Genomic DNA, 26,371 nt, shown 5'->3' with positions numbered 1-26,371 from the left:
ATAGATAGATAGATAGATAGATAGATAGATAGATAGATAGATAGATAGATAGATAGATAGATAGATAGATAGATAGATAGATAGATAGATAGATAGATAGATAGATAGATAGATAGATAGATACGTTTAATGTCGCAGAAGTTCTCAAAGAAACGCTTCGCATTTATTTCCCGCTTGGAATAACGACGAGCGTTTTGCGGCTTGCGATTAAACTTCCAAACGAGGCCGAATGTCCTGAAGTTCCTGCACGCTGTTCTCAGGCTATAAAAACAATCGCCCTCCAAAGCGCCGCGCGTCGGCGGCCGGGACACACTAGCGAGGCGAGCGAGCTGGCCCATTTGTATGGCGAAGCCGCCGAGAGCGCGCGGCGGCGAAGAGAAAAGGAATGGGGTACTTTTCCCGTTCTAGAGACTTTAGGGACACCTAGGTTGCCTTGATGCGCGTCTTGTCCGGCGCACATTGTGCACACATCGAGCAGGCGCCCCCGTGTGGCAGGAGACGCCGAGGGGTCACTCCACGCGCCGCTCTTTAAAAGGAAAAGAAATATCTAAGAGCGCCTGATCCTCCATTCTCGACACGCAATCTTGGCGAATCCTCCAGAGTGCGTATCTGCCATTACTGAGGAAACAAACAAACATTGTCGACACTTGCAGCGCGTTGCTCAAGCACAAACACGTAACGACTGTAACAGTTGTCAGTTCACGCTTGTCCTGCATGTGTATACCTGTGCGTTCATTTTGGGCGTCCTTCTTTGTTCTTCAGCGGCGCGCTGCAAGTATCGAGCTGCTTGTCGTTCATCGTGTGACATTCCAATTTCTTGCTGTCGCATTCATTGCTTCGCCCTTGCGGCGAAACTGCGATTTTTTTTTTCAATACTGCATATTTTTGGGCATTGGTTCTTCGCTATTGGTCAAACATTTTTGGCGTACCATAAAATCGCCTGATTGTTACGCGATGTCACAAATCTGTGAAAACTCGCGGCGTGAAAATGACGTGCGCACACTAAACAGCGCTGTATTATGCTGAACAATACTTAAACTTTTTCAGAGTAGCCGGACAATGTCTCATAATCAATGTAATTCAGGAAGGCTGCCCGCCGATCACTTTGGCAGCGGATACTTATACCAGTTGATCAGATGACCTCATATGCGTACAATAAATATATTCAGTTGTAAATGATGTACAGCCGTGTGTGCTATTTTTTTACGGGGAGAGAGGGAGAGAGAAATGAAGATTATCAGGAGCAGGCAAAAGCCTTCGCAGATGGGCAGCCTTAGTCCACAAAACCATGGACCTGACCATCTCCCTGGTACGGTAGATTAAATTGCGAGGTAGGCTTGAAAGCTGGGCTTCCCACAGTGATCGTCGAATGCCTTATTTTTGGCCTTGTAAGCCGTCGAGATCGTTGCAAGCTACTATATGATGAACAAGGCGAAGCAGGTTATTTGGAGACTAAAGCGGAAACCTTTTTTTAGTTCTCCCGGCTAGGCCCAGCTAAAATACTCAACACTTATGCGCACTCGTTTACACGCAACAACTGTGGATATAGAGCAGCGGCGGTACTATTTGTTTTCTAAGGAAAAATGAGTTTCCTGCAACAGGAAGAGCGTTTATGAATATGGTCCATAAAACGTTTGCTGGTTCCCGTTCAAGTTTACGTCGCCGGTGATGTACTCTTCAGGTCAGGCAGAACAGAATAAAAGCATGACAGAGTGCTCTAACGTCATGGAGCCCCTGCTCAACGACAGCCACCTCTGAAATGCGGGAGCGTAGGGCGCGAAAGCATCGCATAGGCGGCCCACACCAAAGACTACAGTGCGCAACCGTGACACACGGAATACAATCTTCACAGCAGAATTTTCGTATAAAATTAATCGAGCGCAATAATGGCACGTTCACACACGCACACACCCACACATTTACACAACCAAAACACCTCGATTAATTTTATGCGAAAATGAACTAGCAGCTATCCCAACGACAGTTTCTTTCACAGCAGACTGAGCGTAACAAATACGTTATAAAATTTCATTACATAATTACGTGTTTGCTCTGTTGAAGGAAAACTTCGTTTCAGTTGTTGGTTTCCCAGTGTGTAGCCGACAATGACCCTTATCGAAAGTGGGGGGGGGGGGGGCTAGTGCCCCCCTTGCCCCTCCAGTATAGATACGCCTACGGTGCCTAGCCAGGACCAGCCTAGCGCCGCTCTGCTGTGCCCCAGCCTTGCGCGACTCAGTGTAAGCTGCGCAATTTTTTTGCAGCGTCTACGAGGAGTTGTAGACTTGCATTACCGCAAGGCATCTGTTGTCCTGGAAGACGCAATTGTACGGAGAAATACAACCCGAACATGTAGCGAAGCAATCTTATATCTCTCTTGCGTGCTTATTTGCAAACACCCGAAAAATTTGCGGGCAATAAGGAAATGCAAGTATTGCTGATACACAAGTCTGCGACTTTTAAATGCGTTTTTATTGTTTTAATCGCAATCAGCTCTGCACCTGGTGGCTCTACACGAATGCAGCAGCGCCCTGCCACGGTGATCTAGTGGTTATGGCGCTCGGCTGCTGAACCGAAGGTCGCGGGATCGAATCCCGGTCGCAGCGGCTGCATTTTCGATGGAGGCGAAAATGTTTGAGGCCCGTGTACTTAGATTTAGGTGCACGTTGAAGAACCACAGGTGGTCGAAATTTCCGGAGCCTTCCACTACGGCGTCTCTCATAATCATATCGTGGTTTTGGGACGTTAAACCCCAGATATCATCATCAACGAATGGAGCAGTGATTTTGAACAGCTTTGTCTGCCTCTAAATAAATACCAGAGGTATACACATTTTATAGCATTAACTACAATCGTCATCTACCTCGCGTGCTTTTCTTTCGTCCACCGCGGTCCCGGCCTGTCCCGGTCACGAACGGCGTGCGCGCTATCGGCGTGACATAGCATTCTTGATAGGAAAGTGACGAGGAGTCGGGTTTTCAAGAAAGGCGAGAAAGCCAGGCGACGATCATTGTTCGGCGGTAGAAATACTCCCCAAGCTACTCGACTGTTTCTTAGAGTACACTCTAAGAAAAAGTCCAGTACTTGGGGAGTATTTCTGCCACAACAATAATCGTCATCTGGCTTGCTCGCGTTTTCTTTCTTGAAAACCCGGCTCTCGTCACTTTTCTGTCAATAATGCTGTCGAGGGGATGACAAGGGGGCAAAAGCTACGTCCGTTCGTCAGCGCGCGTCATGACCTCGGGCACTTCTCTCTCTCTGTTTATACTTTGAAGGCGCGGCTTACTTTCAGTGTGCATCACCAGCGAGATGGTGTAATTATATACTGTGTGTAATTCTAGTACTATAGACTGCAGCACGGACAAGTCGCGCTGGATAGTTACGGCCGCGGTAACTATCCAGCTCACGATGCTCAATCAACCAACAGCCGTGGACTTCGTGTTTATGACGCGGTAATTTTGGACTATGGCGTCATTCGTCAAGAGAAGGGCAAGCGATTTATAGCTGACTTTGAAAATTAGGTGTAAATTCCGGGCCGCGAGCTGCGCTATAATGGCTAGCTCGCATGTTCCGAGGAGCCTCGACTATCGATCTGCAGCGTTTTCTGACCATGCTCAAAATATGCTGCAGGGCCCCTTTGTGGTTCGCTGGTCAACGTTCTCCACAGGGTGCAATGACGGTGATTTTTTATTTTTTTTTTTCAGTGCAGGTCGCCCAGCAAGTCTTCAGCACATACGTATTCTATATTTTTAAAATTTCTGGTTAACAGTGCCACAAGGTTTTTTTATTTGCATAGATATCCTAGAGCAGGATCGCGTATACACACGAGAAAATGCAAAATATGCGGCCGTTATAGTGCACGAAATTTGTTAACAATAGCATCTGGAATATACATCGTATCACTTAAAGGGGTGCAACAGCCGAAATAGGATCTGGAGCAATTTTTGGAGCAGCAAAATGTTGCTTTTGGAGCACAAAAATCCAAATTTGGAGCAGGTTACGGAAAAAAACCCCGAATTTTTTAGCACGAAATCCCAAATTTAGAGCAGTATAACAAAGAAAGCTTACGTTTAGAAAAGAAAACAAAAATACGTACAAACCATTCAACATCAGCTAACTCGTGCACATGAACACTGCTATTTCAATAAAAGCAGTGTGTTTGAGCCCCCCCCCCCCCCCACAGTGCGAAAAATGACTAGGTCCACATTAGCACTTGCAGGGCCTGTCAAATAATTCGACAGGCACTGCAAATGCTAATGTGGACCTGCGAACCTGGCAACCTCGAAATTCGGGAGATTTGTAAAGCAGGAGCAAGTGGGGGTGGCGAAAAAAAAAAACTGGCGTACGCTTTTGTCTATTGTTTCTCAAGGCTGCACAAATGCCATACACAGCAGCTCCAAATGATTGCCTATAATTTTTTAGACGTCAACGATCATAATAGTACTAGTAATTGCACGGCGTGTGCATGAATGAGTAATTAAGGAAGAAAATGTGCTGTGTCCCTGACAGCTAGTACCTAATAGCCCCTTCTAAATCTCGGTGCACTTTTCCGCAGGATATCAGTGTACTGCGGCAAAAGTGGCTTAAAAAGCGTTCTGCACGCAATAGAGCAAGCATCAAGAAATTTGAGAACCATTGTGCTTTTTTATTGTGATAACAATTATATGGTCACTCTCGACTGGTTTTTGCCGTCATGCCCCGCATAAAGTCCAAATTGATAACATCCTCCCGCGCATAGTATGTTCTACAGCGGGTAAAAGCGCGCGAGTGCGGGCGACGAACGCGGCTGAAGCAGAGATCAAGCCGGCCCATCTCCGTCGCTCGGAGGGCGCATAATACCACTCCGCTCGGGAGACCTGCGATCGAAGCAGAGAGGAAACGCCCCACCTGTCTTGATCGAGCATGAAAAGACGCGAGGGGGAGGGGGGGCTGTCGCTCGAGCAGCAACTTTGAACTTTGATTCTAAGGGCGCGGTCGCGATCGCTGGCGCGCGCGCTATCTCGGCAGCCATCAGCGGACGGCTCGTATATTCTGCTACGTGCTGCGCTCTCAATGCGAAGACACTGTGCAGAAAGAGCATCTTTCCCTGGAGCGGCCGTATTATTGTGATAGCAATTATATGGACAGTCGGCGGGTTTTTGCCGTCGCCGTCATTTCTCGTGCAAAGTCCACATTGATAAGATCCCCCCGCGCACCGTATGTTCTACAGCGGGTAAAAGCGCTCGAGCGGGGGCGACGAACGCGGCCGAAGCAGAGAGCGCTCGGAAGGCGCATGCGACATTACCCCGCTCGAGTGGCCTGCCGTCGAAGCAGACAGGAAACGCCCCGCCCGTCTTGAACGAGCATGAAAAGACGCGAGGGGGGGGGTCGCTCGAGCAGCAACTTTGAACTTCGATACTAAGGGCGCGGTCGCGATCGCTGGCGCGCGCGCTATCTCAGGAGCCATCAGCTGGCGACTCGTATACCCCCTCTACGTGCTGCGCTCTCAACGCGAAGTGACTATGCGGAAAGAGCATCTCTCCCTGGAGCGGCCGTATTCTCTTACACCAGCCTTCTGTAGTTACGCGAGATCGGATACAAAAGAGTTAGCTGCCAGTCCCACTTCGTATAACATTACAACTTGTTGCTATCGCATTCATTGCTTCATCCTTGCGGTGAAACTGTGACTTTTTTCTTTTCTTTCGCGGGGGGGGGGGGGGAGGTTAGGGTCTGCGCGTCTGTATTGGATGATGCCGACACTGCAGATGACCAACGCGGCCTCTATTTCTCGCTAAAATTTGCGCAACTGAGAAAATTTTGAAGCTGGTCGGGCATTTTGGCGCAGCGTGGCGCAATTTCAACAAATTTCACTGTCTTGGTTCAGATTGGCGCAAAAATAAGGAATTGTATCAAATTGGCGCAATTGGCACAGCTGTTGCACCCCTGCACTTATCATGGCATTCATCACACCCACGCGCACACGCACACACACACAAGACAATGCACTATACTCTGTGCACTGGCTTTTTTTTTTTCTTGTTGCTCCTAATCCAAGTTTTTCACTCCTGGTAAGACGCAGATCATCTCGAAGATCAGGTTAGCGGCTGTCAGTGCAGTGTTACCGCTTGTGTCGTACGGTGGTGACACCTGCAAAGAGTGCCCCGCACGTATATACAGAATCAATCACTGTTACATGATATCCACTTTCACATACCTTTTCCGAAGCGCAGTACAAGACCGATAACGCAATCGTATGGATTGACATCCGCTTTTATTGCACATGGCGACACATAAACCACCCAATTTCTGTAAGATATTATATAAAAGTCGTCCGCGACATACAGCGCCCCAATCCGCTCACTCAGGTGGATTTCTGAAAGAGGCGAAAACTACCTGCACGAGAAATTGCAATGACTGTGCAGGTAATTAGCACATTCACCGATTGGACTTTTCTATTCGCTTGAGCGCGCTTTGACAGTGCGGGGGAATTGAAGCAGAGTATACAGAGCAGAGTAATTATAACTTGACTACTATAGTAAAGATAATTTCCGAGCAGAAATCTCCAGACTAGTACCGTATTTGGTATATTTGTCTCTGAGATCAGCTTAAGATGATTGACGTTCCATTTAAGGCCGTCCCGAACTGCTAAGCCATTGTCATTGTGAAAATATTGACTGAATTCACAATTTTGTGAAAATTATATATCATTCCAGTCAATGCACCTATATGGCGAATGCAAAAGTATTATTGCGCATAACCAACGTATTCAGTGCAGGCGCAGGATCCGATCTTTGCTGTGCGAATAAGTTTTGGTAGATTTATGAGCTGTTACTTTTTCCTTGCGATTTGTTCGATACATGTATGGACGCGAAACACGCGTGTAAATTTCTTTGTTGGATACGGTATACCATCGTATGTTGGCTCCGTTGTTAAATTGTTTTAGGGCTGTTTGCTAGCTAAAATCTTAACGTTATATGTTATATTCAATTTCCATCGACTTTTTCCCACGTTTCCTTTGGTTGCAAGACAGGACTGAATTACCTTTTCTTTCTCAAGTCGACTATGTTATTGGCACTGTAGTGTAGGCCAACGTTACTAGACAACCTAATCTATAACGTTGCTGTAGGTGTACCCTCAGGTACATACCCCTTACAGGCAACTTGCTCTGCAGCTTTCCATAGTTAACAGCAGAGCCAAAGCACATAGCCTATAGCGTACGGTGCATGGAAGGAAAATGTGAGGGACATAATACACATTAATCATGCCGCCTCGGATCGCATAGCGCAATGAAAGAGTTTCCGCTGCCTGAAGGGGAGAGAATCCAGATAAGAATGAACACGAGGTCTCGGTCACCATTCCCGATTTGGATGAAATTTGCTCTAGGCGCAGGTTTTGGACCCAGGGTCTATATATATATATATATATATATATATATATATATATATATATATATATATATATATATATATATATATATATATATATATATATATATATATAAGTGTACCACTTTTTTCGCTCAAAATTCAGTAATTGCGACATTAGCGGGGAATGTATATATATATATATATATATATATATATATATATATATATATATATATATATATATATATATATATATATATATATATATATATATTGCTTTCAAAATTAATACAAATTATGGCCGGAAAAATAGACATTCCCCGCTAATGTCGCAATTACTGAATTTTGAGCGAAAAAATGGTACACTTCTCGGTCCCACTATTACCCACAAAGCGCAAGTGCACTCTAAGAAAAAAAAGAGTATGCGTGACTCTTTTCGGAGAGTTCTGACTTGCCACGTATACGACTCTCTTTAAATAGTCACGGTGACTCTCTTGGTGGGTCAGGGTCGGCTCGCTCTAGGAGAGTCCCCTGATCCTCTAGGAAGAGTGCAAAGACTCTCATCGGGAGGATCACGTTACCACTTATAGGGAGTCAGACGACTCTTGCCGGTAACGCTCCTAGGGGGGTCAAGGGACCCACACCGAAGCATCAAGCGACTCCACAAGTATTTTAAGCTACTCATTTGATCCTTGCTCTACTTTTGCGCGACTACCGTTGAAAATAGTGGAGTATTTATTTTAAGCAAGTCCAATAATACTTGCCGTTCTGCCCAGCGACTGTAAAAAAAGAATAGTTCAGTTTTAGCATTATTTTAATAAAACTCGTCAAAACAACACATATTTTCCAGCAAAGTTATATAGAAAGCGCGAAAAGATGGTCTGTGATTTCCAATTAAGAAGTTTGGGTATTCCTCGTTTACATGCTTCTATGAGTATAGCCAACTAAAATGTGTGTCTGTGATGTGCACAGTGTCATATGGTGCTAAATGAACAGCAGAAATCGCCATCGTGTTTCCATATTTATTCCTTGTGATTAAAAATAAATCAAAAAGTGGTGACGGCTTGAGGCATCAGACTTGTGGCTTGCTAGGTTGTCGCTCCTGTCCAGCGTGAGCACCATGAAAAACGGTATCTGAAAAGCAGAACGTGATATTATGATGAGAAAACGCAATTGCAGTAAAGGTTTGCAAAACCTACACAATAAGTGGTTCACACAGACATAATAAAGGCTAACAACAAAACAACAAAGCACATCCTCCGGCAGCCAGGAGCATGCCGTGAGCGGTTATTGACCGCATGTTTTACAAACGTAAACCATCTTTAAATACTCAGAAAAACAGATGCGAGTACTAGGGCCCGAACGACACCCAGCGCGTGCGCACGCCGTCTACGCCGAGATCAGACATGTCATATGCTAGAATTAGCACACATAACTCCACCAATCACGTACACTCACTCGATTCTGTTATAGCGCCCAACGTCATCGCTGTGTATGCAAACCACGAAAACAGCAAACAGAAACGAGGGAAAAGAGTGCACGCCGGCGGCCGCAACAACGAACGCCGTCAAAAGTCTAGAGCTTTTTCACTTTACCGGCGAGGCGTGTCCAACTTGAATGACTACCGCGTACGTTCTGAAAGCCACCGTACTATATCTGCACCTCAAACTACCGTCTTTAAGCCAACAAAAACCATTATATATAGTAAAGTGTCAGCAGCAGAGGTATGCCACCTTTGCTTGTTTTTCATCATTGAAGATTATATATAGTGTGTCTGAGTGTTCTGTACACAGGCTTTTTTTTTTTCACGTTCCCACGCGTGGAAGCATGCTGCACACTCAAGGTCGATGGAAATGTTATTATGAAGTAGACTAAAGTGCATCTCAAAACGACATCTTGCACCTTCAGTAGCGCAGACACGATGTGCGATCAGCAAGAAATGACCCTCGATTATTGTTTCCATCGCTCACTTTATGGGAGCTTGTACAGCAACGCGCATAACGGTGGCAACTCGTTAAATGACAGCTTTAGTTGGGCATCCGCAACAGCCCCGCGGACACAGGCTGCTGTTGGAAATGGCTGGCAGATAACTGCCGCAGAGCTGCTGCAGACGCCCAGCTAAAGCTGTATAATTAGTGCCTGCGAAAGCAATACACTCACCGTTAACTGGCGCCCGTTGCCGGTGTCCGTGACTTCGTGCACGGCTCGAGCCGGCGTCAACACCACCGAAGACGCGCAAACTACGCAATCACGCAACGCATTCCAATAGACCAGGAGACAGACGACTGAGACGCTGAGACACTGAGACACTGAGAGAGGAAAGCGGCGCGCCACCCCGGCCGCCCCGGCGCCAACCCCGTCTTCGTGGCCGAGCAAGGCGCCACAACGGCGCCAAAGGGCGAGCGTGCGATATGTATGGCGTATACGGCGGCTCTTCCCTATACCGAAGCCAATCGAAACGCGCTTCTGGAGGGTCCAGTGACTCCTTCCCAAATGCAAACTCTTTTTCTCTGCCTGTACCTTCCAAAAGGGGTCAGATGGACACCCGAAGAGAGTCACGGTTCCATGACCCTCTTTTGACTCTCTTTTTTCTTAGAGTGTGAAATGCGATCCCCTGAGTATATTATTTTCGTTTGCTTTGGAAGATCACAAACATATAACGGCCTAAAATTCCTGTGTTTCAGAAATTTACACAGATTGAGGATAATCAAACTCGGTAGGTACTGCCCTTAACATTTGCACTTAAAAAAATAATTTTCGTTGTTTTCGCACGCTCCGGTATGCTTTAAAATTCTGCTGAAACGTATGCGGTTTACCAGAAATGACAAAGCCTGAAAATGGTTTAAAAAAGGGCATTTAAACATTAAAAAATATATCTCTGATTAGTCAAGGATGTTGCATATACCATTCCGCGTAAAAACAAAAAAAAAGTTACATTATTGGAGTTCCTAACTAGTTAAAATGCGTCACAAGTAACCAACCCAGCCTAGAGGCTGCGCCATTAATTATGTGCCTCAAATCGGATGCAAATTGTTTACAGTAATTGCACCCGACATAGTCAAAAGAAGCTGTTAAAGAAGAAAAACTACGCTCAGATTTCATGGTGCGGCAAGCTCTGCCTTGCGATCGCCCGCTTAGCAAATTTAAGCAGACCGTCCGTGGTTACGGTGGCGTTCGCTGCGAAAGGCGCTCACATTACATCAGTGCCGCTTCGATTGGGCCCGACAAATGCTTGCACGTGAAAACGACGTTCAGAGGGCGAATGAGATAAGGGATGTGTCACTATGAAAAATGAAAGCCGTTAATCGCCAACTAGGTCCATGTTACGCAATGAGAACTCTGCCGGTAATTTTGCAGTGAGCGCCTTCAGTACACTCAACCAGGTCCTGGCTAAATGCTGGCTATATTCAGGAAACTAGACGAAAAATGTCTGGTTTCCTGGCTATATCTAGCACGATTAAGAGTGGTATAGCATAGCACGCATGTATTTCTTCCTCTGCTGTTATGCCCTAAGCCGCCAAATATAGCGATAAACTCCTGGTTTGCGTTGAATAGCATGCTCGTTATATCAGATATTCGTTTTAGCAGTTGAGATAAAAATCAGCTAAAACAAATCGGTAGTCTTCTTTCTTGCACCCAGAAAGGTGGACAGAATGTCTGAATATTCAGCTCTGAATATATGCAGCTTTATCTCGAGAGACAGAATAAACTTTAATGAAACAAAGCAGTACCGCGGGCGGGGCCCTTCTGTCGGCGCCCCACTGGCCCCAGCGGCTCGCCGGGCCTAACCCAGTCTTGAGAGAAACAGCCTTCTTCGTTGCCATTTAGGATGCTGCCAGAAAACAGATACCGAAATCGGTGTGTTGTTGCGCTTGCCTTTCTTCAACGCTGGACAACTGGCGCCACCCTTCGTCGTCACATCAGCTTGCAAATGTTTCCCATTCTGTTCATACGGTGGTGCAAGCAGTCAAATGCGCTATTTTTCGAGCTGGATGACCAAAATTCCCACAGATTTGTTAACCACGTTTCTAACCACAATTTTAACGTCACGACCACAGTTATATAAAATGCGGTTGTGAATGGTCTTTGAATATTTATTTTGCCCTTTATGCTACCTCTCGTGTTTCGAGCCTCGCGCGAACCAAATATTTCTTCGTTACAGCCGATATCGCGGCTGTTCTCGCGTTTTCAGTTTCGTTCTAAAAGGATGAATGTCACAGAAATGAAATGTGGTCAGCCAAATTTCGTATTTAGTTCGCTGTGACCGATAATTCGCTATATCAGTGTTCGTTATAACGAGGTTCAACCGCAATTTCATATCAGCGGTACTCCCATAACATAAAGGACTTGGACACGCTTCTGTTAAGGCAACACCAGGCTGAAACCAGTGTTACGGCACGAGAAGCGGAACAACTGCAGTTTGAGTTGTTCGACCAGCGTGAACATGCATGACAGCTTTCTATTGGTGTCAACGGCTGGCTTTCTGTGTCACCTGCTGCTGATAGAGTGGACCTAATTATTTTTAGGCCATCAGAATACAGGAAGCAACACATGTGTGTAGCATATGGAGGCGCTCACTGCAAACTACCGGCAGAGTTCCTGGTCTAAAATACATTGAAACACATACACAAAGGGCCTCCTTAATGCATTTAGAACATTATACTGACGCTGTCGAACTTCCAGACTGATTATCCGGTATATATAGTGTTAGAACAGCAAGGTAGCACATAGCTTCCATAGTTCTTAAATTAGATTATGTGTTTTGCGAAGACCTGCTTTTTCTTCTGTAGTAACGAGCAGGCAATCCGAACATGTAATACGTGTGCATGCACGATTGGCGTTTGATAGTGGCTGCACACGCTGGTGTATAGTCTGCAAGTGAAATAGAGCGACAGAAGACCCCTCTTGCCCGCTGACGAAACTCTGTGTAAGGATGCATGTGAATCTGCTCCTCAAACTGTTTCGCGCCTTCACGCGTCCCTCCAGCGACGTAGGTTCTTCGTTATTAAAACGCGATGGGGAGTTAATCGGGGCTTTTGGGAAACACTTGAAGGCTTTGTTCACTAATTGACAAAAATTGACTGAACCTGCAGGTTGTCGACATGTGCTCAAGGAAACTTTCTCGCGGTTTAAATACTTGGTAAATACGTTCTCCTTGAATCTGCAACGATCGCTGCTTACCTCGACCAAGTCAGCACCAACGATGTTGAGTCCCTTGCAGCTGCGTATGACTTCAAGCGCCTGCGCGCTTGTCAAACCACCGATTTCTGGAGTGCCTGAAAGAGAACGCAATACGGCATTACAGGCTGAACACTTCCTACACGTAAAGCAATGCTTTACTACAAGGTCACCACATGGACATAAAGCCACACTACGCTCACATGGACGTGCCATAACGTCTTCGAAAATTATGCTTTCGAATGTCGACCGCTGTTTGGCAAACAGCCTTTTTTTTTTCCTTTAAAAACGAAGCTTACGATTTAGCAGAGTCGCAGAGATGGGGATGGTTGGCATTCTATACGGTCAAGCTTTGAGCTCGAAAACAAAGAGGGAGACACCGGGGCAACGACTTAAAGAAGCGCTATCTTCCAACTAAAGCTTTTATTACAAATCTGAGAGCTTTGGAAAAGGACATACTCGAACACCCTTGATGATCTTGTCGCATTAGTACCATTGAGAGTTGCTGTTCCGTCTTGGCGTGCGTGATTTTGTGTGCCTCCCTCTCCTCCCTTTTTCCCTGAACAGCGCGACCTTCGGTCCTCAAAGGAATCCATCACCATCATTATTTATTAGACGATATCTACGCACACGCACGCGCAAACACACGTGCGCAATATTTATATAATACAGACGCATAGAGGACGAAAACCATCATCATCACCGCCGCCACCAACAACAACAACAAACGTCAGCGTGCAATGCACAGTTTGAGACGTTCACCATTCTACATAAACAGGTTGACCAGCGGACGAAATACATAATGGAAGCTGAATAAATGTCAAACCGTCCATGCCTATAATTAGCGTGCCATCTATTGCACTTTGTGAAGCAAGGAATCGCGCTATCCATATCTTGTAGGTGTCACATGTGAGGGCCATGCACGATAAACAGTTCCTGGTATGGCTACTTGGTTTTCGCCCTTTACGCCTTTGTATGTCAGTTCTTGCTCATGGGTTCTGTTTATCAATACGAAAGTTAAAGCTTGTGTATGCCACTTCCTCCTCGGTCCCGGGGTTTATACCATTGTGGACACTGTCGAATTCGCCATCTTGCGAGCTTTGATTGACCCGGAAGGTCGCTACGACCTCTCTCATTGGTTTAAAATGCCAGCATTACAAAATTTGACAATATGGCGTAATCCGACAGTGTCCAAAATAGTACCCATGCTCACTGATCTCACGCAAAGAATTTGAAAGCTCAGCATATTGGTGCAGAGCAAGTGGTGCACAGACCTATAATTCACATGTATTCAGTAGATACTGACACATCTGCGCGAGCGAAAGAAAGGCCTGACCCACATGTGACGTGTCGTGCCCGGACGCATTTCCTGAACTGTGTTGTAAAAGTTCTACAGCTTAGTCGCATGAGGCCTCGTCAAATATAATAATAATAATTAATAATTGTTGGGGTTTAACGTCCCAAAACCAAAATATTATTATTAGGGACGCCGTAGTGGAGGGCTCCGGAAATTTCAACCATCTGGAGTTTTTTTAAAGTGCACCTAAATTTAAGTACACAGGTCTCAAGCATTTCCGCATCCATCGAAAATGCGGCCGCCGAGGCCGGGATTCGGTACCGCGACCTGCGGGTCAGCAGTCGAGCACCATAACCACTAGACCACCGTGGCGGGTCACCTCGTCAAATATGAATATATAAACACATTTAATACAGTACCACGTATACAGTTTACCACGCTATAACGACAGCGAAGCTAAACGTGAGCCAAATCATCAAAAGCACACCGAAAAGATATGCTTATGCGCATATGGCCTACACATAGTATGCGTGCGAAGCACACCCCTCTATGAATCGGCGAAGCAAAAAACGAATAAAGAGACAGCGCACTGGACACGAATTTAACGCGCGCGCTGTATGAAGTCGTGGCAGCGGCGGACATCTTGGGGAGGATATTAGCGAGAGCTCCGACAAGCCCATATCGCCGTTCTCGCATTTCGCCAAGCCGCTTCCGGGCTCCCGTGCGACTTTCTTTTCATCCTCCTTTTGGCCCATATATTGATGGGCCACGGGAGGGGTGCAAATTCACAAGGAACATATAGAGGGGAGGGAGGGGAAGGCAGCAGATATAAAAAAAAAGAACGAAGGCAAGGACACTGGGAGGACGGGAGCCCGGAGGCATTCATAAAGTAATGCGCGTTAAAAGCGCGCGAGCCACTCGAATGTCGGAAAAGCAATAAAGTGGGGGGGGGGGGGGGCAATGGTTAATTCCTTCTCACCAGTGCCCGGGGCGAATGCGGGGTCCAGACAATCGATGTCGAAAGATATATAGACGGGGCCGGCGCCCAGCACGGGCAGCACCTTGGTCTCCATGATGGGCACCATAGATTTGAACCAGCATTCCTGCGCCTGGATGATGTGGAAGCCCTGCGAGCAAGCCGGCACCGCGCGTGAAGTAATGGCGGCCACCAAGCGGCCTCGTCCCCGCGACAGCGAAGCACGATTATGGCACGGTAGTACGCGTCCGCAAACGGAAGCACTGCCCGCGCTCAGTTCATCTTTCTCGTGGATTCGACTCCAAAAAAAGGGACCCCCCCCCCCCCCGATTGTGGGGGTTCCAAATGAAGAAAACAACTTCAGAATTGTGTAGCATACTGATAGAGAATGCTCATGGCTAACTAAACACTGTGCCTTCTTTGCGCCAGAAAAAAAGTTATATTTTTCACTTATTCAGCAGTTTGCAGCGTAATACGCAAATGATAAAGCGACCTTCTCGATCCTGATAATAGTGACGTACGACCGATCGATGGTTCAAAATGTCGAAAGATCATAACTGGTCAAAATTAAAAGCAAACGGGCCTCCCACTATCACCTCTCCTTATTATTGGTGGATTTCACTTGTTATTGGTGGATTTCACTTGCCGTCACAGACGCAGGTTCTCGACGTGCTAGTACCCCAAGATGGCGGCCATGATGACGTCAATGCGAACTATCCATAGTTTCGTTTTAAATGCAGCCGTGCTCGGACGTCTCGGTATCTTGTGCTGGGTCTGCCATATCTATTGATTTAATGGGCAATTATCACGTAAGAGCCATTCAAAGCTTCATTACGTGGCAGAATTACTGAACGAGCGAAAAACATTACTATTTCATTTAGCGCGTAAACGAAAAAGAAAAAAAAATATCAGTGTTTCGCTAGCCGTGAGCATTCGCTGTCAGTATATTATTGTGAAACGGTTGCGTATTTCGCCATCCCACAACGCATTTCCTAGCCGCCCTCGCATGAAAATTTTCTTGGTTAATTAAAGCCAATTACTCTCTACTGCCCAATCCTCCACCGCAACAGGAGTTGGCCTTTGGTGCAATATTTGGCCACCACGGAGTTCAGTGGCAGAGGCCTTCTTCGTGAAGTGGACATGAAATACGCTGTTTATGATGACGATGATCATTTCACGATAATGATGTTTAGTGGACTTTGAATATTGCTTCAGCGGAGTGGCAGCGATTATTTGTTAAACACGTGGTCAACAGGTGACGCTTTGACAATGTGTCCGTTCGCGCACCTATTCTAGCACATTTTGTAACTTCAAGTTTTTAAAAAGTCTTTCTATAAACGCTTTGCCGTCGATACATTTAAACGGATGTCTCTCGGCCTTCTCTGAATATGAAGCGTTCACAACGTATTGAGTGATATTTTCTAGCGTTACAGAAATGCTTATTTACAATACCTTATCTTTGAACGGATCCGCAATAGTTTTTAGTAGAGCAAGACAGCAAGGAGGGCGAGTTGGTTTTTATTCATCTACGGGTAACATCGCAACTTTACTACGCGGACAAAGGAAATGAAGAAAAACACGACACGGCGCTGACTCACAACTGAAATGTATCCATGAAAATCCCTCATATACAGGTTCAAAAAGCTGGACATGCCCAGGACACACGCGGTATGCTTCGATTATTTAGCATGAATGATTAAAAAAGAGAAATTTCTTCTCTTTTAGAAAGAAGGATGGTTCACAATTTAGAGGCTTTTTGTCCACTGCCCACAACATCATTGCATTCTGCTGTTGGAAGAAAAAGAAAAGAAAGAAAACTGAACTCAACTGAATATACGTGCCTCCCCCATCTCCCCCCAAATCTTTATGTTGTAGTGCTCTGCCCATCTGGCTAGGGTGTCTGAATATAATGGGAGTGCTAGTAATTTTAAGATAGGAACGCAACCACTAGATTTGCAATGCACAGAAAGATGTTGCGGCGCAGTGCTTTGTAACGGCAACTCACGTTCTCTAAAACAAACAGGTTCGTCTTAGAGAACGTGAATTGTCGTTACAAAGGTGTCCAGTGGTTCGCAAGTGAGCGGTCGTTACGTGTGTATACGCACGTGCTGTAGGCTCCATCGCTCCTCGTTGGGTCCGTATACGGAGCCGCGCAGGCCAATCTGGACGACGCGGCGTGTGTCCAGCAGACCCTCCTGGACGGCCCGGTAGAAGGGTGTGCCGTGTGCCACCTCGCAGTGCATCATGGTCGGGTTCACGTCCGCATGAGCATCCAGGTGCAGCAGCCCCACGGGGCCGTGCTTCTCCTACAGCGGCCAGTAAAGACCCGCGTTGAGAGCGATAGATCGACGGGGGCTTCACAATGGCATTTCGCTCGTTCCTTCTTTTTCGGCCATAGATTGCTTAAGCTACTATACGCTATATGTCTACAAGCTTAGCCGCGGAAATTCCTCTTTTTCGATCCGTGCGCAGAATGGGACATCTGTTTCTATACCATTTACACCATCCTCGAAACAACATGAGGCGCTGTAGAGAACGGCACGACATGACGGCATCTTTTGCTAGCCAACAATGTCCTTATGTGGTGACCTACAGGTGTACTCATTTATACGAGCCGGTGATCTTCGCAAGGTACAAAACATTTTAAGTTGAAAGTTGGGTTACAGCGTTTGGCGCCTCACATAGATGGCACAAGGCTTCTGCGATCTCAGCTCCACGAAAATGGACAGGTATTTCATAATAGCAAAGAAGATATTGTGACAGGTGAGCAGTGTCGCCTACCAAGTTCCTACTTTCGTCTGAATCACGCGAGACACTGTCTGCTTTTACGGCACTGCAGCACCAAGCTATATTAGTTTGGCGGCAAACTAAGTTGGGGCCCGACCTTGATCGCCCTCAGCACAGGATAGGTGGTGGTGTGGTCGCCCCCGATGCCCACGGGCACGCAGCCGTGGCTCAGCAGACCTCGCACGAAGCGCTCGATGTCGCCCATAGCCCGCTGCGTGTCGTACATGGTGACCGGCACGTCCCCGACGTCGGCCACCTGGAGGGAGTCGTAGGGCGCAGCGCCTGCGAACGACATCAGCTCAAAGACCTGCTCTTCGTCTGATCATCTCCAACGGTATAGGGATCAAATGACGCGGTGGGTTCATTGACAATTTGTAGCACAGGAAACACAGACACAAAAGAAGACAGGAGACGATCGACAGCGCTAACAAAGGTTTATTTTCCACCATATACAGGTTTATACTGCTACCCATCCCCACCACACATCCGCCCATCACTTTTCTTAGAAAGGATAACACTTATCAAACGAGATAATGTCGGGAAAACTGCGCTTGATGGCTGGCTTGCAATTCACTGCAGTTCATACGGCTCTGAACCACTTTTTGTCTTTTAGATGTGAAGCATCTTATGGCGGAGTTCAATCCGGTGGTGGTGGTGGTGATGGTGGTGGTGGTGTGCGGCGTGACCACCCTTACTGCGCATGCGCAAACCTTCTCCACTTCCCCTCTCCACTCCCTCTCTCCCCTTTCACTCTCCACATCACCTCTCGCATTCTCTTTCCCCTCTCCACTCCTCCTCTCCCCTCCCATCTCTCCTCCCCTCCCCATTCCCCCTCTCCTCTCCCTCTCCACATCACCTCTCCCCTTCCCCTCTCCCCTCCCCTCTCCATACCCCTCTCCCCTTTCCCCCTCACCACTCCACCTCTGAAACGCGGGCTCTACATGTCGAAACACTGCTTCGCATCGCCTCATGGTCCCCTTTAGCGGGAGATGGTGTGATTTTTCTATAGTGATGTTGAGTGGGAGTGGTGACAAGCTATACCAGTGAAATAATACAGGCAAAGAAGATTTCACTGCTAGGTTCTGGGTGTGTCAGTACTCCTTCTGTACACCGGTCTGAAAAAAGGGTTATCCTTTCTAAGAAAGTGAAGCGCGCATGTGTGATTTTGATGGGCAGCAGTATAAACATGTATGGTGCAAAAATAAATCGTTTGATGGCTTCGTATGTCGTCTCATCTATTCTTTTGCGTACGTGCTATTTGCTTTACAAATTGTCAGTGATGCCTGACCAACAGGCCCAGATAGCCATGCAAAATTCTGAAATGTGGAAGGTTCTTTCGGCTGCGTCCACAAAATTCGCGCAAGGGGGTTTAGAATCCAAGTCACATTCTTAAATGGCAACCCCGTGCGGCACCTTTCGACGTCGTCGCGTCCTACCGAGCTAGCATCCGGACCGAAACGATTTCCAACTGATTTCTCAATCAACTCCACACTCCACGATGTGTATGCTAACATAACAATACGCTTGATGACGTGGTGATTACCGTACGTCAACTCTGGGCGGCGTCATGTCGAAAATACGCTCCGCATGCAGTTGCGACATTAGTATTCGAAACTATACATTAAGTGCGCGTCGCCGAAGGAAGCGATGAATGGGCTTGCATTTTCCTGCATGGAGGCTGAAAATAACAGAGGCTGCATCAGTGCAGACATTTGGGCTAATTGGTTATGTTTTTTGTTAGCATGTCTCTGTGTAGCACAACTAGTACAAAGACGCAGATGAAAGGAACAGGGACAAGCGAGGCCCTTCATGTGTGGCTGTCTCTTTCTTTTGCGTCCTTGCACTATAGTTCTTCTACACGACGGAAACCAGAAGAAAAAAAGAGAGAAAAGGCCGGATAGTCCTGATTGAATCATAGCATGTGATATACCATGTTCTCTGAGAGGTCAGACGCCATTAGAGAATTCGGCTGGTAATTCTTCCCAATGGCCCCAAAACGGCGTTAGCATTACAAGTTATTGCCGCGTTTATTTGGAACCATTCGGCCACAAACTCTGCTCAAAGAATTCGTAGAAGCCAAGAAAAGGTGGCACCACAAAAACAAGAAGATTAAAAGCGAATGGGCCATTATCAAGTCTTTCTTGAGAGTGCAGCAGAAATTAAGAGGGTTACATAACTCTGTTCTGCATTAAACTCGGTGAAATATGTAAATTCTGGTACATGAAGCTGCGCCCCACATGCACGGCTTGGCCTGCGGAGTGACGAATTCTGATTTCACCGCGAGACCGAAAGGGCAGCCATGATAACACCCGGCCGCACTGCGGTGAGATTAGCAGGCCTTTATCGAGTTGAACCTTGAATGAGGATGGTAGGAAGAGGCAAATGATGCGCATCAAATTTTTTTTATGAGCTGGCCGGTGCTGGGATCTGCTTCTGGCGCCTTTAAACGGATCACTTTCTTTCACATCATGATTACAAATCACCCTTCGCGCCGACTCCCCATTCAACCATGCATTGTTCAACACTTGGGTAAAAAGGTCGACCTACATGTGAATAATTGCGACAGAAGCATTTACAGCATACATTCTGAACCTTTCCATTTATTTAATGCAGCTATATATTATGTTCTACAGCCCACATGTCACGCAATCAGGAATGTGGTAGATTTTGTTTGTGCCTTTATTATTATTATTATTATTATTATTATTATTATTATTATTATTATTATTATTATTATTATTATTATTATTATTATTATTATTATTATTATTATTAACGTGTGGACTTCATTGGTTGGAACGGGCCCGCATTTGGCAGCAAAGAGCTCAATATCTTAAATGTTTCACCACGCACCGATCACCATCCTTCATTCATTTAACAATTCATAGTTGTAGAGAAGGAGGCGACATATTGTGCTTGTTGTCGACATTTCCAGTCCAGAATAATTAAATCACCCGCAAAATAAAATTAAGGAATAAAACCAGGAAAAAGTCCCTTTTATTCGTCTATCTCGGATTCCGTCTGTTGCGTTTCACTCCGATATGCGTCCAGAGCTCCGTGAAAATTGCGTAACCACCCACTCGCGAAGCGGCTGTCTGGAATATCACTCACGTATTCCGAATCAAGAGGAAGGCTATTCGGCTTGAATACGGCCGAGACGGGCGCATGCTATACGCCGTGTCACTGTTGGGAAGATCTTTGCGCAATCGGGTGCATAAACGGACGCCGCCGAAAGACGCCACAACATGCACCGCGACACCGAGCGCGTACGCTGCAAGCGACGCATGTAGTAAGTATAACCCACGGGTGGCCATGTTGTGCGGCCTGAGCAGAGACGACTCGCAGCGCACTTGGCGGGGTCCGAAGCGGGCCCCGCTGCGGTTCGATGTGCCGCAGTCAAAGGGGACTCCGTAGACGGCCACGTCCAGACCTGCAGCACATGCATAATTCCGAGCTTGAAAAACAGAAAAGAAGAAAACAACGTCTCCGCCGTATATTTCGGCAGACTTAGACGTCATGAAAGTGAACTTAGTTATGCAGTAACCCGCTCACAGTGAAAGCAAGTGTATGGGTCGCAGTTGACAGCGTGCTCTCTATGAAAGCGAAACACAGTCTGGTAAACAGTCACGAACGTATTAAGCGACTGACATTGCCGTTATTGTAGTACATGTAAGCGCGCGCTTATACAAGCGACCTCCACAGGCTGACATACGAACTTCTTACGTTAAATGTAACAGGACCTAACACTACTGCTTTATTTATTTGCTGTTATGATGAGTGGGGAGGTGAATCTACAGTTAAGGTAATACCGGTAGCCGTTTGCAGACTGCCTCCTTGGACTTCGGCTGCAATGAGGCGTCGGCGCAATATGTGCAGTTAATAATGCCATTTAATCTGATGGTTTTTATATTAATGAAATTTCTGCAAGTTGGCAAAGTGGAAACGGATTCATTATGAATAATGGATGTGCAAACTAATGAAAACATAAACAAATAACGCCAAGGGCGCTATACAGTAAACGCTGTTTTCTGATGGGTACAAAGTAACTCTTCGAATAGCATGTAAAAGACTTGGGCTATGAATTTATGTGCGCCAGCAGCAACTGACTACATGCAAGGCCTCAAGTAAACAGCTCTCTTCAGCTGTCAGCTGCCTGGAACGACCATCGTCAGGGTTGTGCTCAGGGAATCTTTCCGTCGCGAGGAACGAGCTTGGTGTCTCTTCGCTATCTTAACAATGTCGTAAAAGTGTTTTACTTCGCGGGCAGGGCGCGCTGCATACTTTCTTTTTTAACTGGCACCCGGGCGGGTAAAGCACGCACGCTCTCACGAACACTGACTACATGGTATGCGACGCAGATTAGACACAGACGCAGATTAGCCAACGATTCGTTCGAGATAAGGCTGGAAAACACTTGCACTCTGACTATTCACAGAATTGTCCTGCGTCATGCGGCCCGCGGGAAGTTTTTTTTTTCATTCTAGATAAAGTAGAAATTATGGAAACAATATGTATGTAACCTACACATGCATTTTCCTGCGGCGCAAAGGCCCGCCATACACGACGTTCACTGAACAAAACGTATTTTGCTTAAGTATACCGCGGCTTTCTTGCGGTTCCGGTGGATCAGTGGTATTATAAAGGCTTGGATAAATTACCAGGGGCTGAAAGTATAACGGGAACATTAGCCTGTTGAATAATCTATTTGAGATTGCGTGAAAATGCGAGCATGGAATGTACAACTGCACTTTTGGGATTTCTTCTAGACAAGCCGCGCAGAGATTTCAGCAAAGCCTTTGATAGAGTTCCGCATGATAAACTAATCCTAAAGCTGCGACAAATTGAAGTTCCGGAAATTTTGCTCTTATGGGTTACAAACTATTTGACAAATCTATACCAGGGTGCAGGCCCGTAGCCAAGGGGGGGGGCGCCTCCCCCCCTCGAAATTTTGGTGAAGTATGTGTTTTTACCAAAAATAAATAATAAAAATAGGCGTTTTTCTCAAAACGTCAAGGTTTTCAGCAAGTTTTCTTTTTCTTTCCTTGCACTGTAACAGACTGGAATAAGTCTTTGTTGCCTTCTGTCACATTGTGATACTTTCAAACTGCATTAACTTTGTTTATTGTTGCTTTGTTTGTTTGTTTTCGTGTTTTTTTCCCTCATCCTGCTTGGACCTGTATAAGGTTTGCAGTATTGAATAAAGAAAGAGAGAAAACATCGCTCTGGCCTGTGCCGATTTCTAAGCGAACCTTAGTTCGAGCACTGAAGTTGACAAATGCTTGGAATAGCCCGCGTATGCCTGTCTGTTAAGTCGCTACATGAAGACACGGCCTGCTTAAGGACATTTATACTTCTCTCGAGAAAACTAGAATGTGCGCGGTCATATTGAACTATAAAGGCACTTCAGCGCGTGATTCATACAATTACCAGCAGTGTGCTCATCAGTATAAAACTTAGTTTAAGGCCTAGGAACCGTATAATGTATGGACGTATTTACCGCGTGCTAACCAGCATGCGTGTTTCCCAGTAAACGTTAGTGTAAGGTTTGTTGCATCCGTAGAAACTCGCCCAAACGTTTGCTCTCCGCACTAGGCCTGATATACGCACGTACTTTAGTTTGTGAGAAACATCATAGGTGTCCTTGTTGTTTCTGGTTCATAGAGTTTTGCAAGACCTATGCTGCTGCTTTCCTTTTTAGATGCTCCTACTCTACTAAGCATGTGCTGCACTTGTGACCTCGGTTTTTGCACCTGTGCCCTAGAAATTCCTGCCACGCGCGCATAGAGGGTATGGCAATGGGGCGAAGATTCCATCCTGAAGAGTGGTAAGCTGGGCTAGTTGGTATGTATTCATTGTAATAAACAGTGTGAAAAAACTAGAGACAGAAGGGAAGAACAACAGCGCTCGTCCCGTCTTGTTCTTCCCTTTTTTTCTCTCGTTTTTTTTCGCGCTGTTTATTACTGCGACTCCATCCCGAGATGGCGTGGGAGGGGGCAGTGGCTTATGCAGAATTTTTTAGGGGGTGGGGGGGGCACCGCCTTGATCTGACATTGGGTCTGGACAGATAAGTGGGGTCGAGTGTCATCTTGTGCTCTGTATCCCATGGGGAAAAAATTTCGGCGGGCGGGGGGGGGGGGCACGGGCCCCTGGCTACGGCACTGGGAGGGGGGGTAGCATATAACAAGGCCATGTAACGTGTACACTTTGGAAGCATCACATGCAATCTCATATATCTTAGTTAAAAGAGAGTCCAAAAAACTCTCGTTAAAATGACGACGAAGAGCACTGCAAATGTTCACTGCGCGCATGAAACTGCGTTAGAGACCACCTAAGAAAAGCGCATAGCTGTAGTTATAGTGTACAGCGTTGCAACTGCGGAAAGCCATATAACCTGAACTCAAAGTTTCACTGGAATGAAACATGCAGTTTGTGCAAGTTAGCTTTTTTTCTTTCTTTCTATTTTGTGACGGGCACCGAAAGCGGCATGGGCGGGATGGATGGGGTGCAATGAGGTGTCGTGCGCCCTCCCATCTTCCTGCATTAGGCGGGAAAGTGGGAGGGCGAACGTTCGGTTTTCATGCACTTGCAACACTATCCATAGATCACGCACAGGTCACGTGTCATTCCGCACCTTATATGTCAACAGATTAAAAACACTCACATATAGCAATGTTATGAAAAGTTTGAAAGTCGGTAAGTCGGAAAGTTTGCAAGTTGTAAGAAAACTAGACTACAACAAGAAAAGGTTTCATTGGATGCATTAATCAGATTTTTTTTAACTTGTTCTAAATGATTTATTAAGATGTGTAGTGGTGTATGTATGTATGTATGTATGTATGTATGTATGTATGTATGTATGTATGTATGTATGTATTGCGCAGGTTATTTTGTTAGTCAGCAAACGAAAGCAAGCGGTAAACAACACCGCAGGGGCTCTGGAAAAGAAGCCGTCGTTCCTTAGTTTGCAGGTTGGCACTCACTAACTGTTTTATCGGTAAAGAAGTACCGCACTTCGCGGCGCATGCACGTCACAGGAATCTTTGATGTAAGCAACGGCGCACGCGCAAGCTACCAAGTCACGAAGTGGCGGAAGCGCGGGCATAGCGTGGCGTCGGCCGTATCCGGTGCACAACGTCATGAATTTCGCGCGCCGTCGGCCGTGTTCCGGTGGCTTGGCCGGAAAAGGGGAGCCGCGTTCAACACTCACCGTGCGCCGAGGCAGCGTACGGAAGGCGCATGAATGTGGCTATGCCGCCGGGTCGCGGGCAGTCGTTGCCCGACAGTGGCTGGTTAAGCTTGGACTCGTGCCGTCGGCCTGGCGCATCTCGCAGGTGTCCGGCCAGTCGCCTAACGAGCAGGAGGGCCCGCAGCGCGCACTTCGCCGGCTGTTGCTGCTGCATCGTCAAGCCTTCGCCAGACCGACGCTCGTTCGTGCCAACCTGCTGCGAGCGCGCGAACGGCAACACAAACAGCGTGTGGCGTGGTGCCGCCAATGCCGCTCCTCGCCCTCGTTGCGTCGCACGCCGCCAAGCGACGGCGTCCAATCCACAGCTGGACGAATGCCCGCTTTTGGGCGGCAGCGAGGAATGTTGCGACGCGGTCGTTTGTGCGGTGCTGTGTACACACGAGACCACAGAGGTCATGGTTGTCCGATAACGCGTGCCGATAAGCAAAGTCTGTTTAGGCGGCTTATACGATAAACACAGGGCTCGATCCCTCGCTCGTGCTCGGTACTAGCTGAGTTCTCGCGCTGGTACCCCTTAGCCAATCGCCTGATGGTCTGCGCGAAAAATAATTAAATACATGAATTGGGCTGGCATCACGTCCTCTCCTTTTCTCTTAGTAGCCTGTTATCCGTACCTTTTACAGAAGCTAAAGCCACGTGAAAAAAAAGTGCAAGAAGAACTTTAATGTAATGATGGCAAGTTACATCGCATCTAATGTAATGTAACGTGCCAAAACCGCGATATGATGATGTAGCACGCCGTTTTCGGAGATTCCCAATTGATTTTGATCACCTGCGGTTCTTCAACGTGCTCCTAATAAGTACACGGATGTTATTGCGTTTCGCCCCCAGCGAAATGCGGCCGCCGAGGTCGGAAATCAAACTCGAATTCTCGAGCTTATCAGTGCATTGGTGCAACACCTTAGCAGTTATAGGGTATATCACGACGGGCAGGAGTTCCATGAAGAAAGAAAGTACACCGACCAAATACAAGTTTAAAAGAAAACGACGTTTCGGCTCCCATATGGAAGCCGTGACGTCGTTTTCTTTTAAACTTTTATTTGGTCGGTGTACCGTTCCTTCCTTTCGTCATGTTTCATCCCGACCAGGCGGGCTTCCGTCGAACTCACGAGTTCAGAAGTTTCAGTGGCGTCAAAAGTGTTGAGACCATCGCGAAGGCGTGTACGCTGCAGCAACGTGCAAAAACCTGGCTCACTAACTGCTGAGTCATATGTGACATTCAAGGAAGTGCTGTATTTGTCAAAGGCCTCTGGTACCAGGCCTTCGAATGGGTATCCGTTTTCCTTGCTTACCCAGGCGGAAAAAAAGTCGCCTAGGCGTAAAATGTTTTTCCTGCGGAGTACATTGCCAGCGATAAACACGCCTGGCAGTCTCAGTGTTATCTTAGAGGAAACGACGCTGCACGTCATGCGAATGTGGTTGCTTATCGGGTTCGCAATTCAATTCACAAAGAGGTGTTTTTGAGACTCCCCCGCAAGGTTTCGTTTAAGCTCGACGTTTATGTAGCAGGGGGTCCGTTGGAGGGATCGCCAACAGTGCTCCTC

At 46.7% G+C, this 26,371-nt stretch overlaps 1 protein-coding gene across 1 annotated transcript; it reads right to left on the bottom strand.

Moving 5' to 3' along the window:
* Positions 1-3,409: 3,409 nt before the first annotated feature.
* Positions 3,410-25,242, bottom strand: LOC119374515 (guanidinobutyrase). The gene is made up of 7 exons (XM_037644648.2): positions 24,789-25,242; positions 20,886-21,011; positions 17,679-17,863; positions 16,900-17,100; positions 14,798-14,945; positions 12,525-12,619; positions 3,410-6,123 (listed from the first exon to the last, which is right to left on the bottom strand). The coding sequence occupies exons 1-7, from the start codon at positions 25,222-25,224 to the stop codon at positions 6,022-6,024; spliced, it is 1,293 nt and encodes a 430-aa protein (XP_037500576.1). The 5' UTR covers positions 25,225-25,242; the 3' UTR covers positions 3,410-6,021.
* Between the last annotated feature and the right edge of the window lie 1,129 nt (positions 25,243-26,371).

This window comes from Rhipicephalus sanguineus, chromosome 1 (genome assembly GCF_013339695.2).
Source record: "Rhipicephalus sanguineus isolate Rsan-2018 chromosome 1, BIME_Rsan_1.4, whole genome shotgun sequence".
NCBI classification, from domain to species: Eukaryota; Metazoa; Arthropoda; class Arachnida; order Ixodida; family Ixodidae; genus Rhipicephalus; species Rhipicephalus sanguineus.
This window is presented reverse-complemented; position numbering and strand designations above follow the sequence as displayed.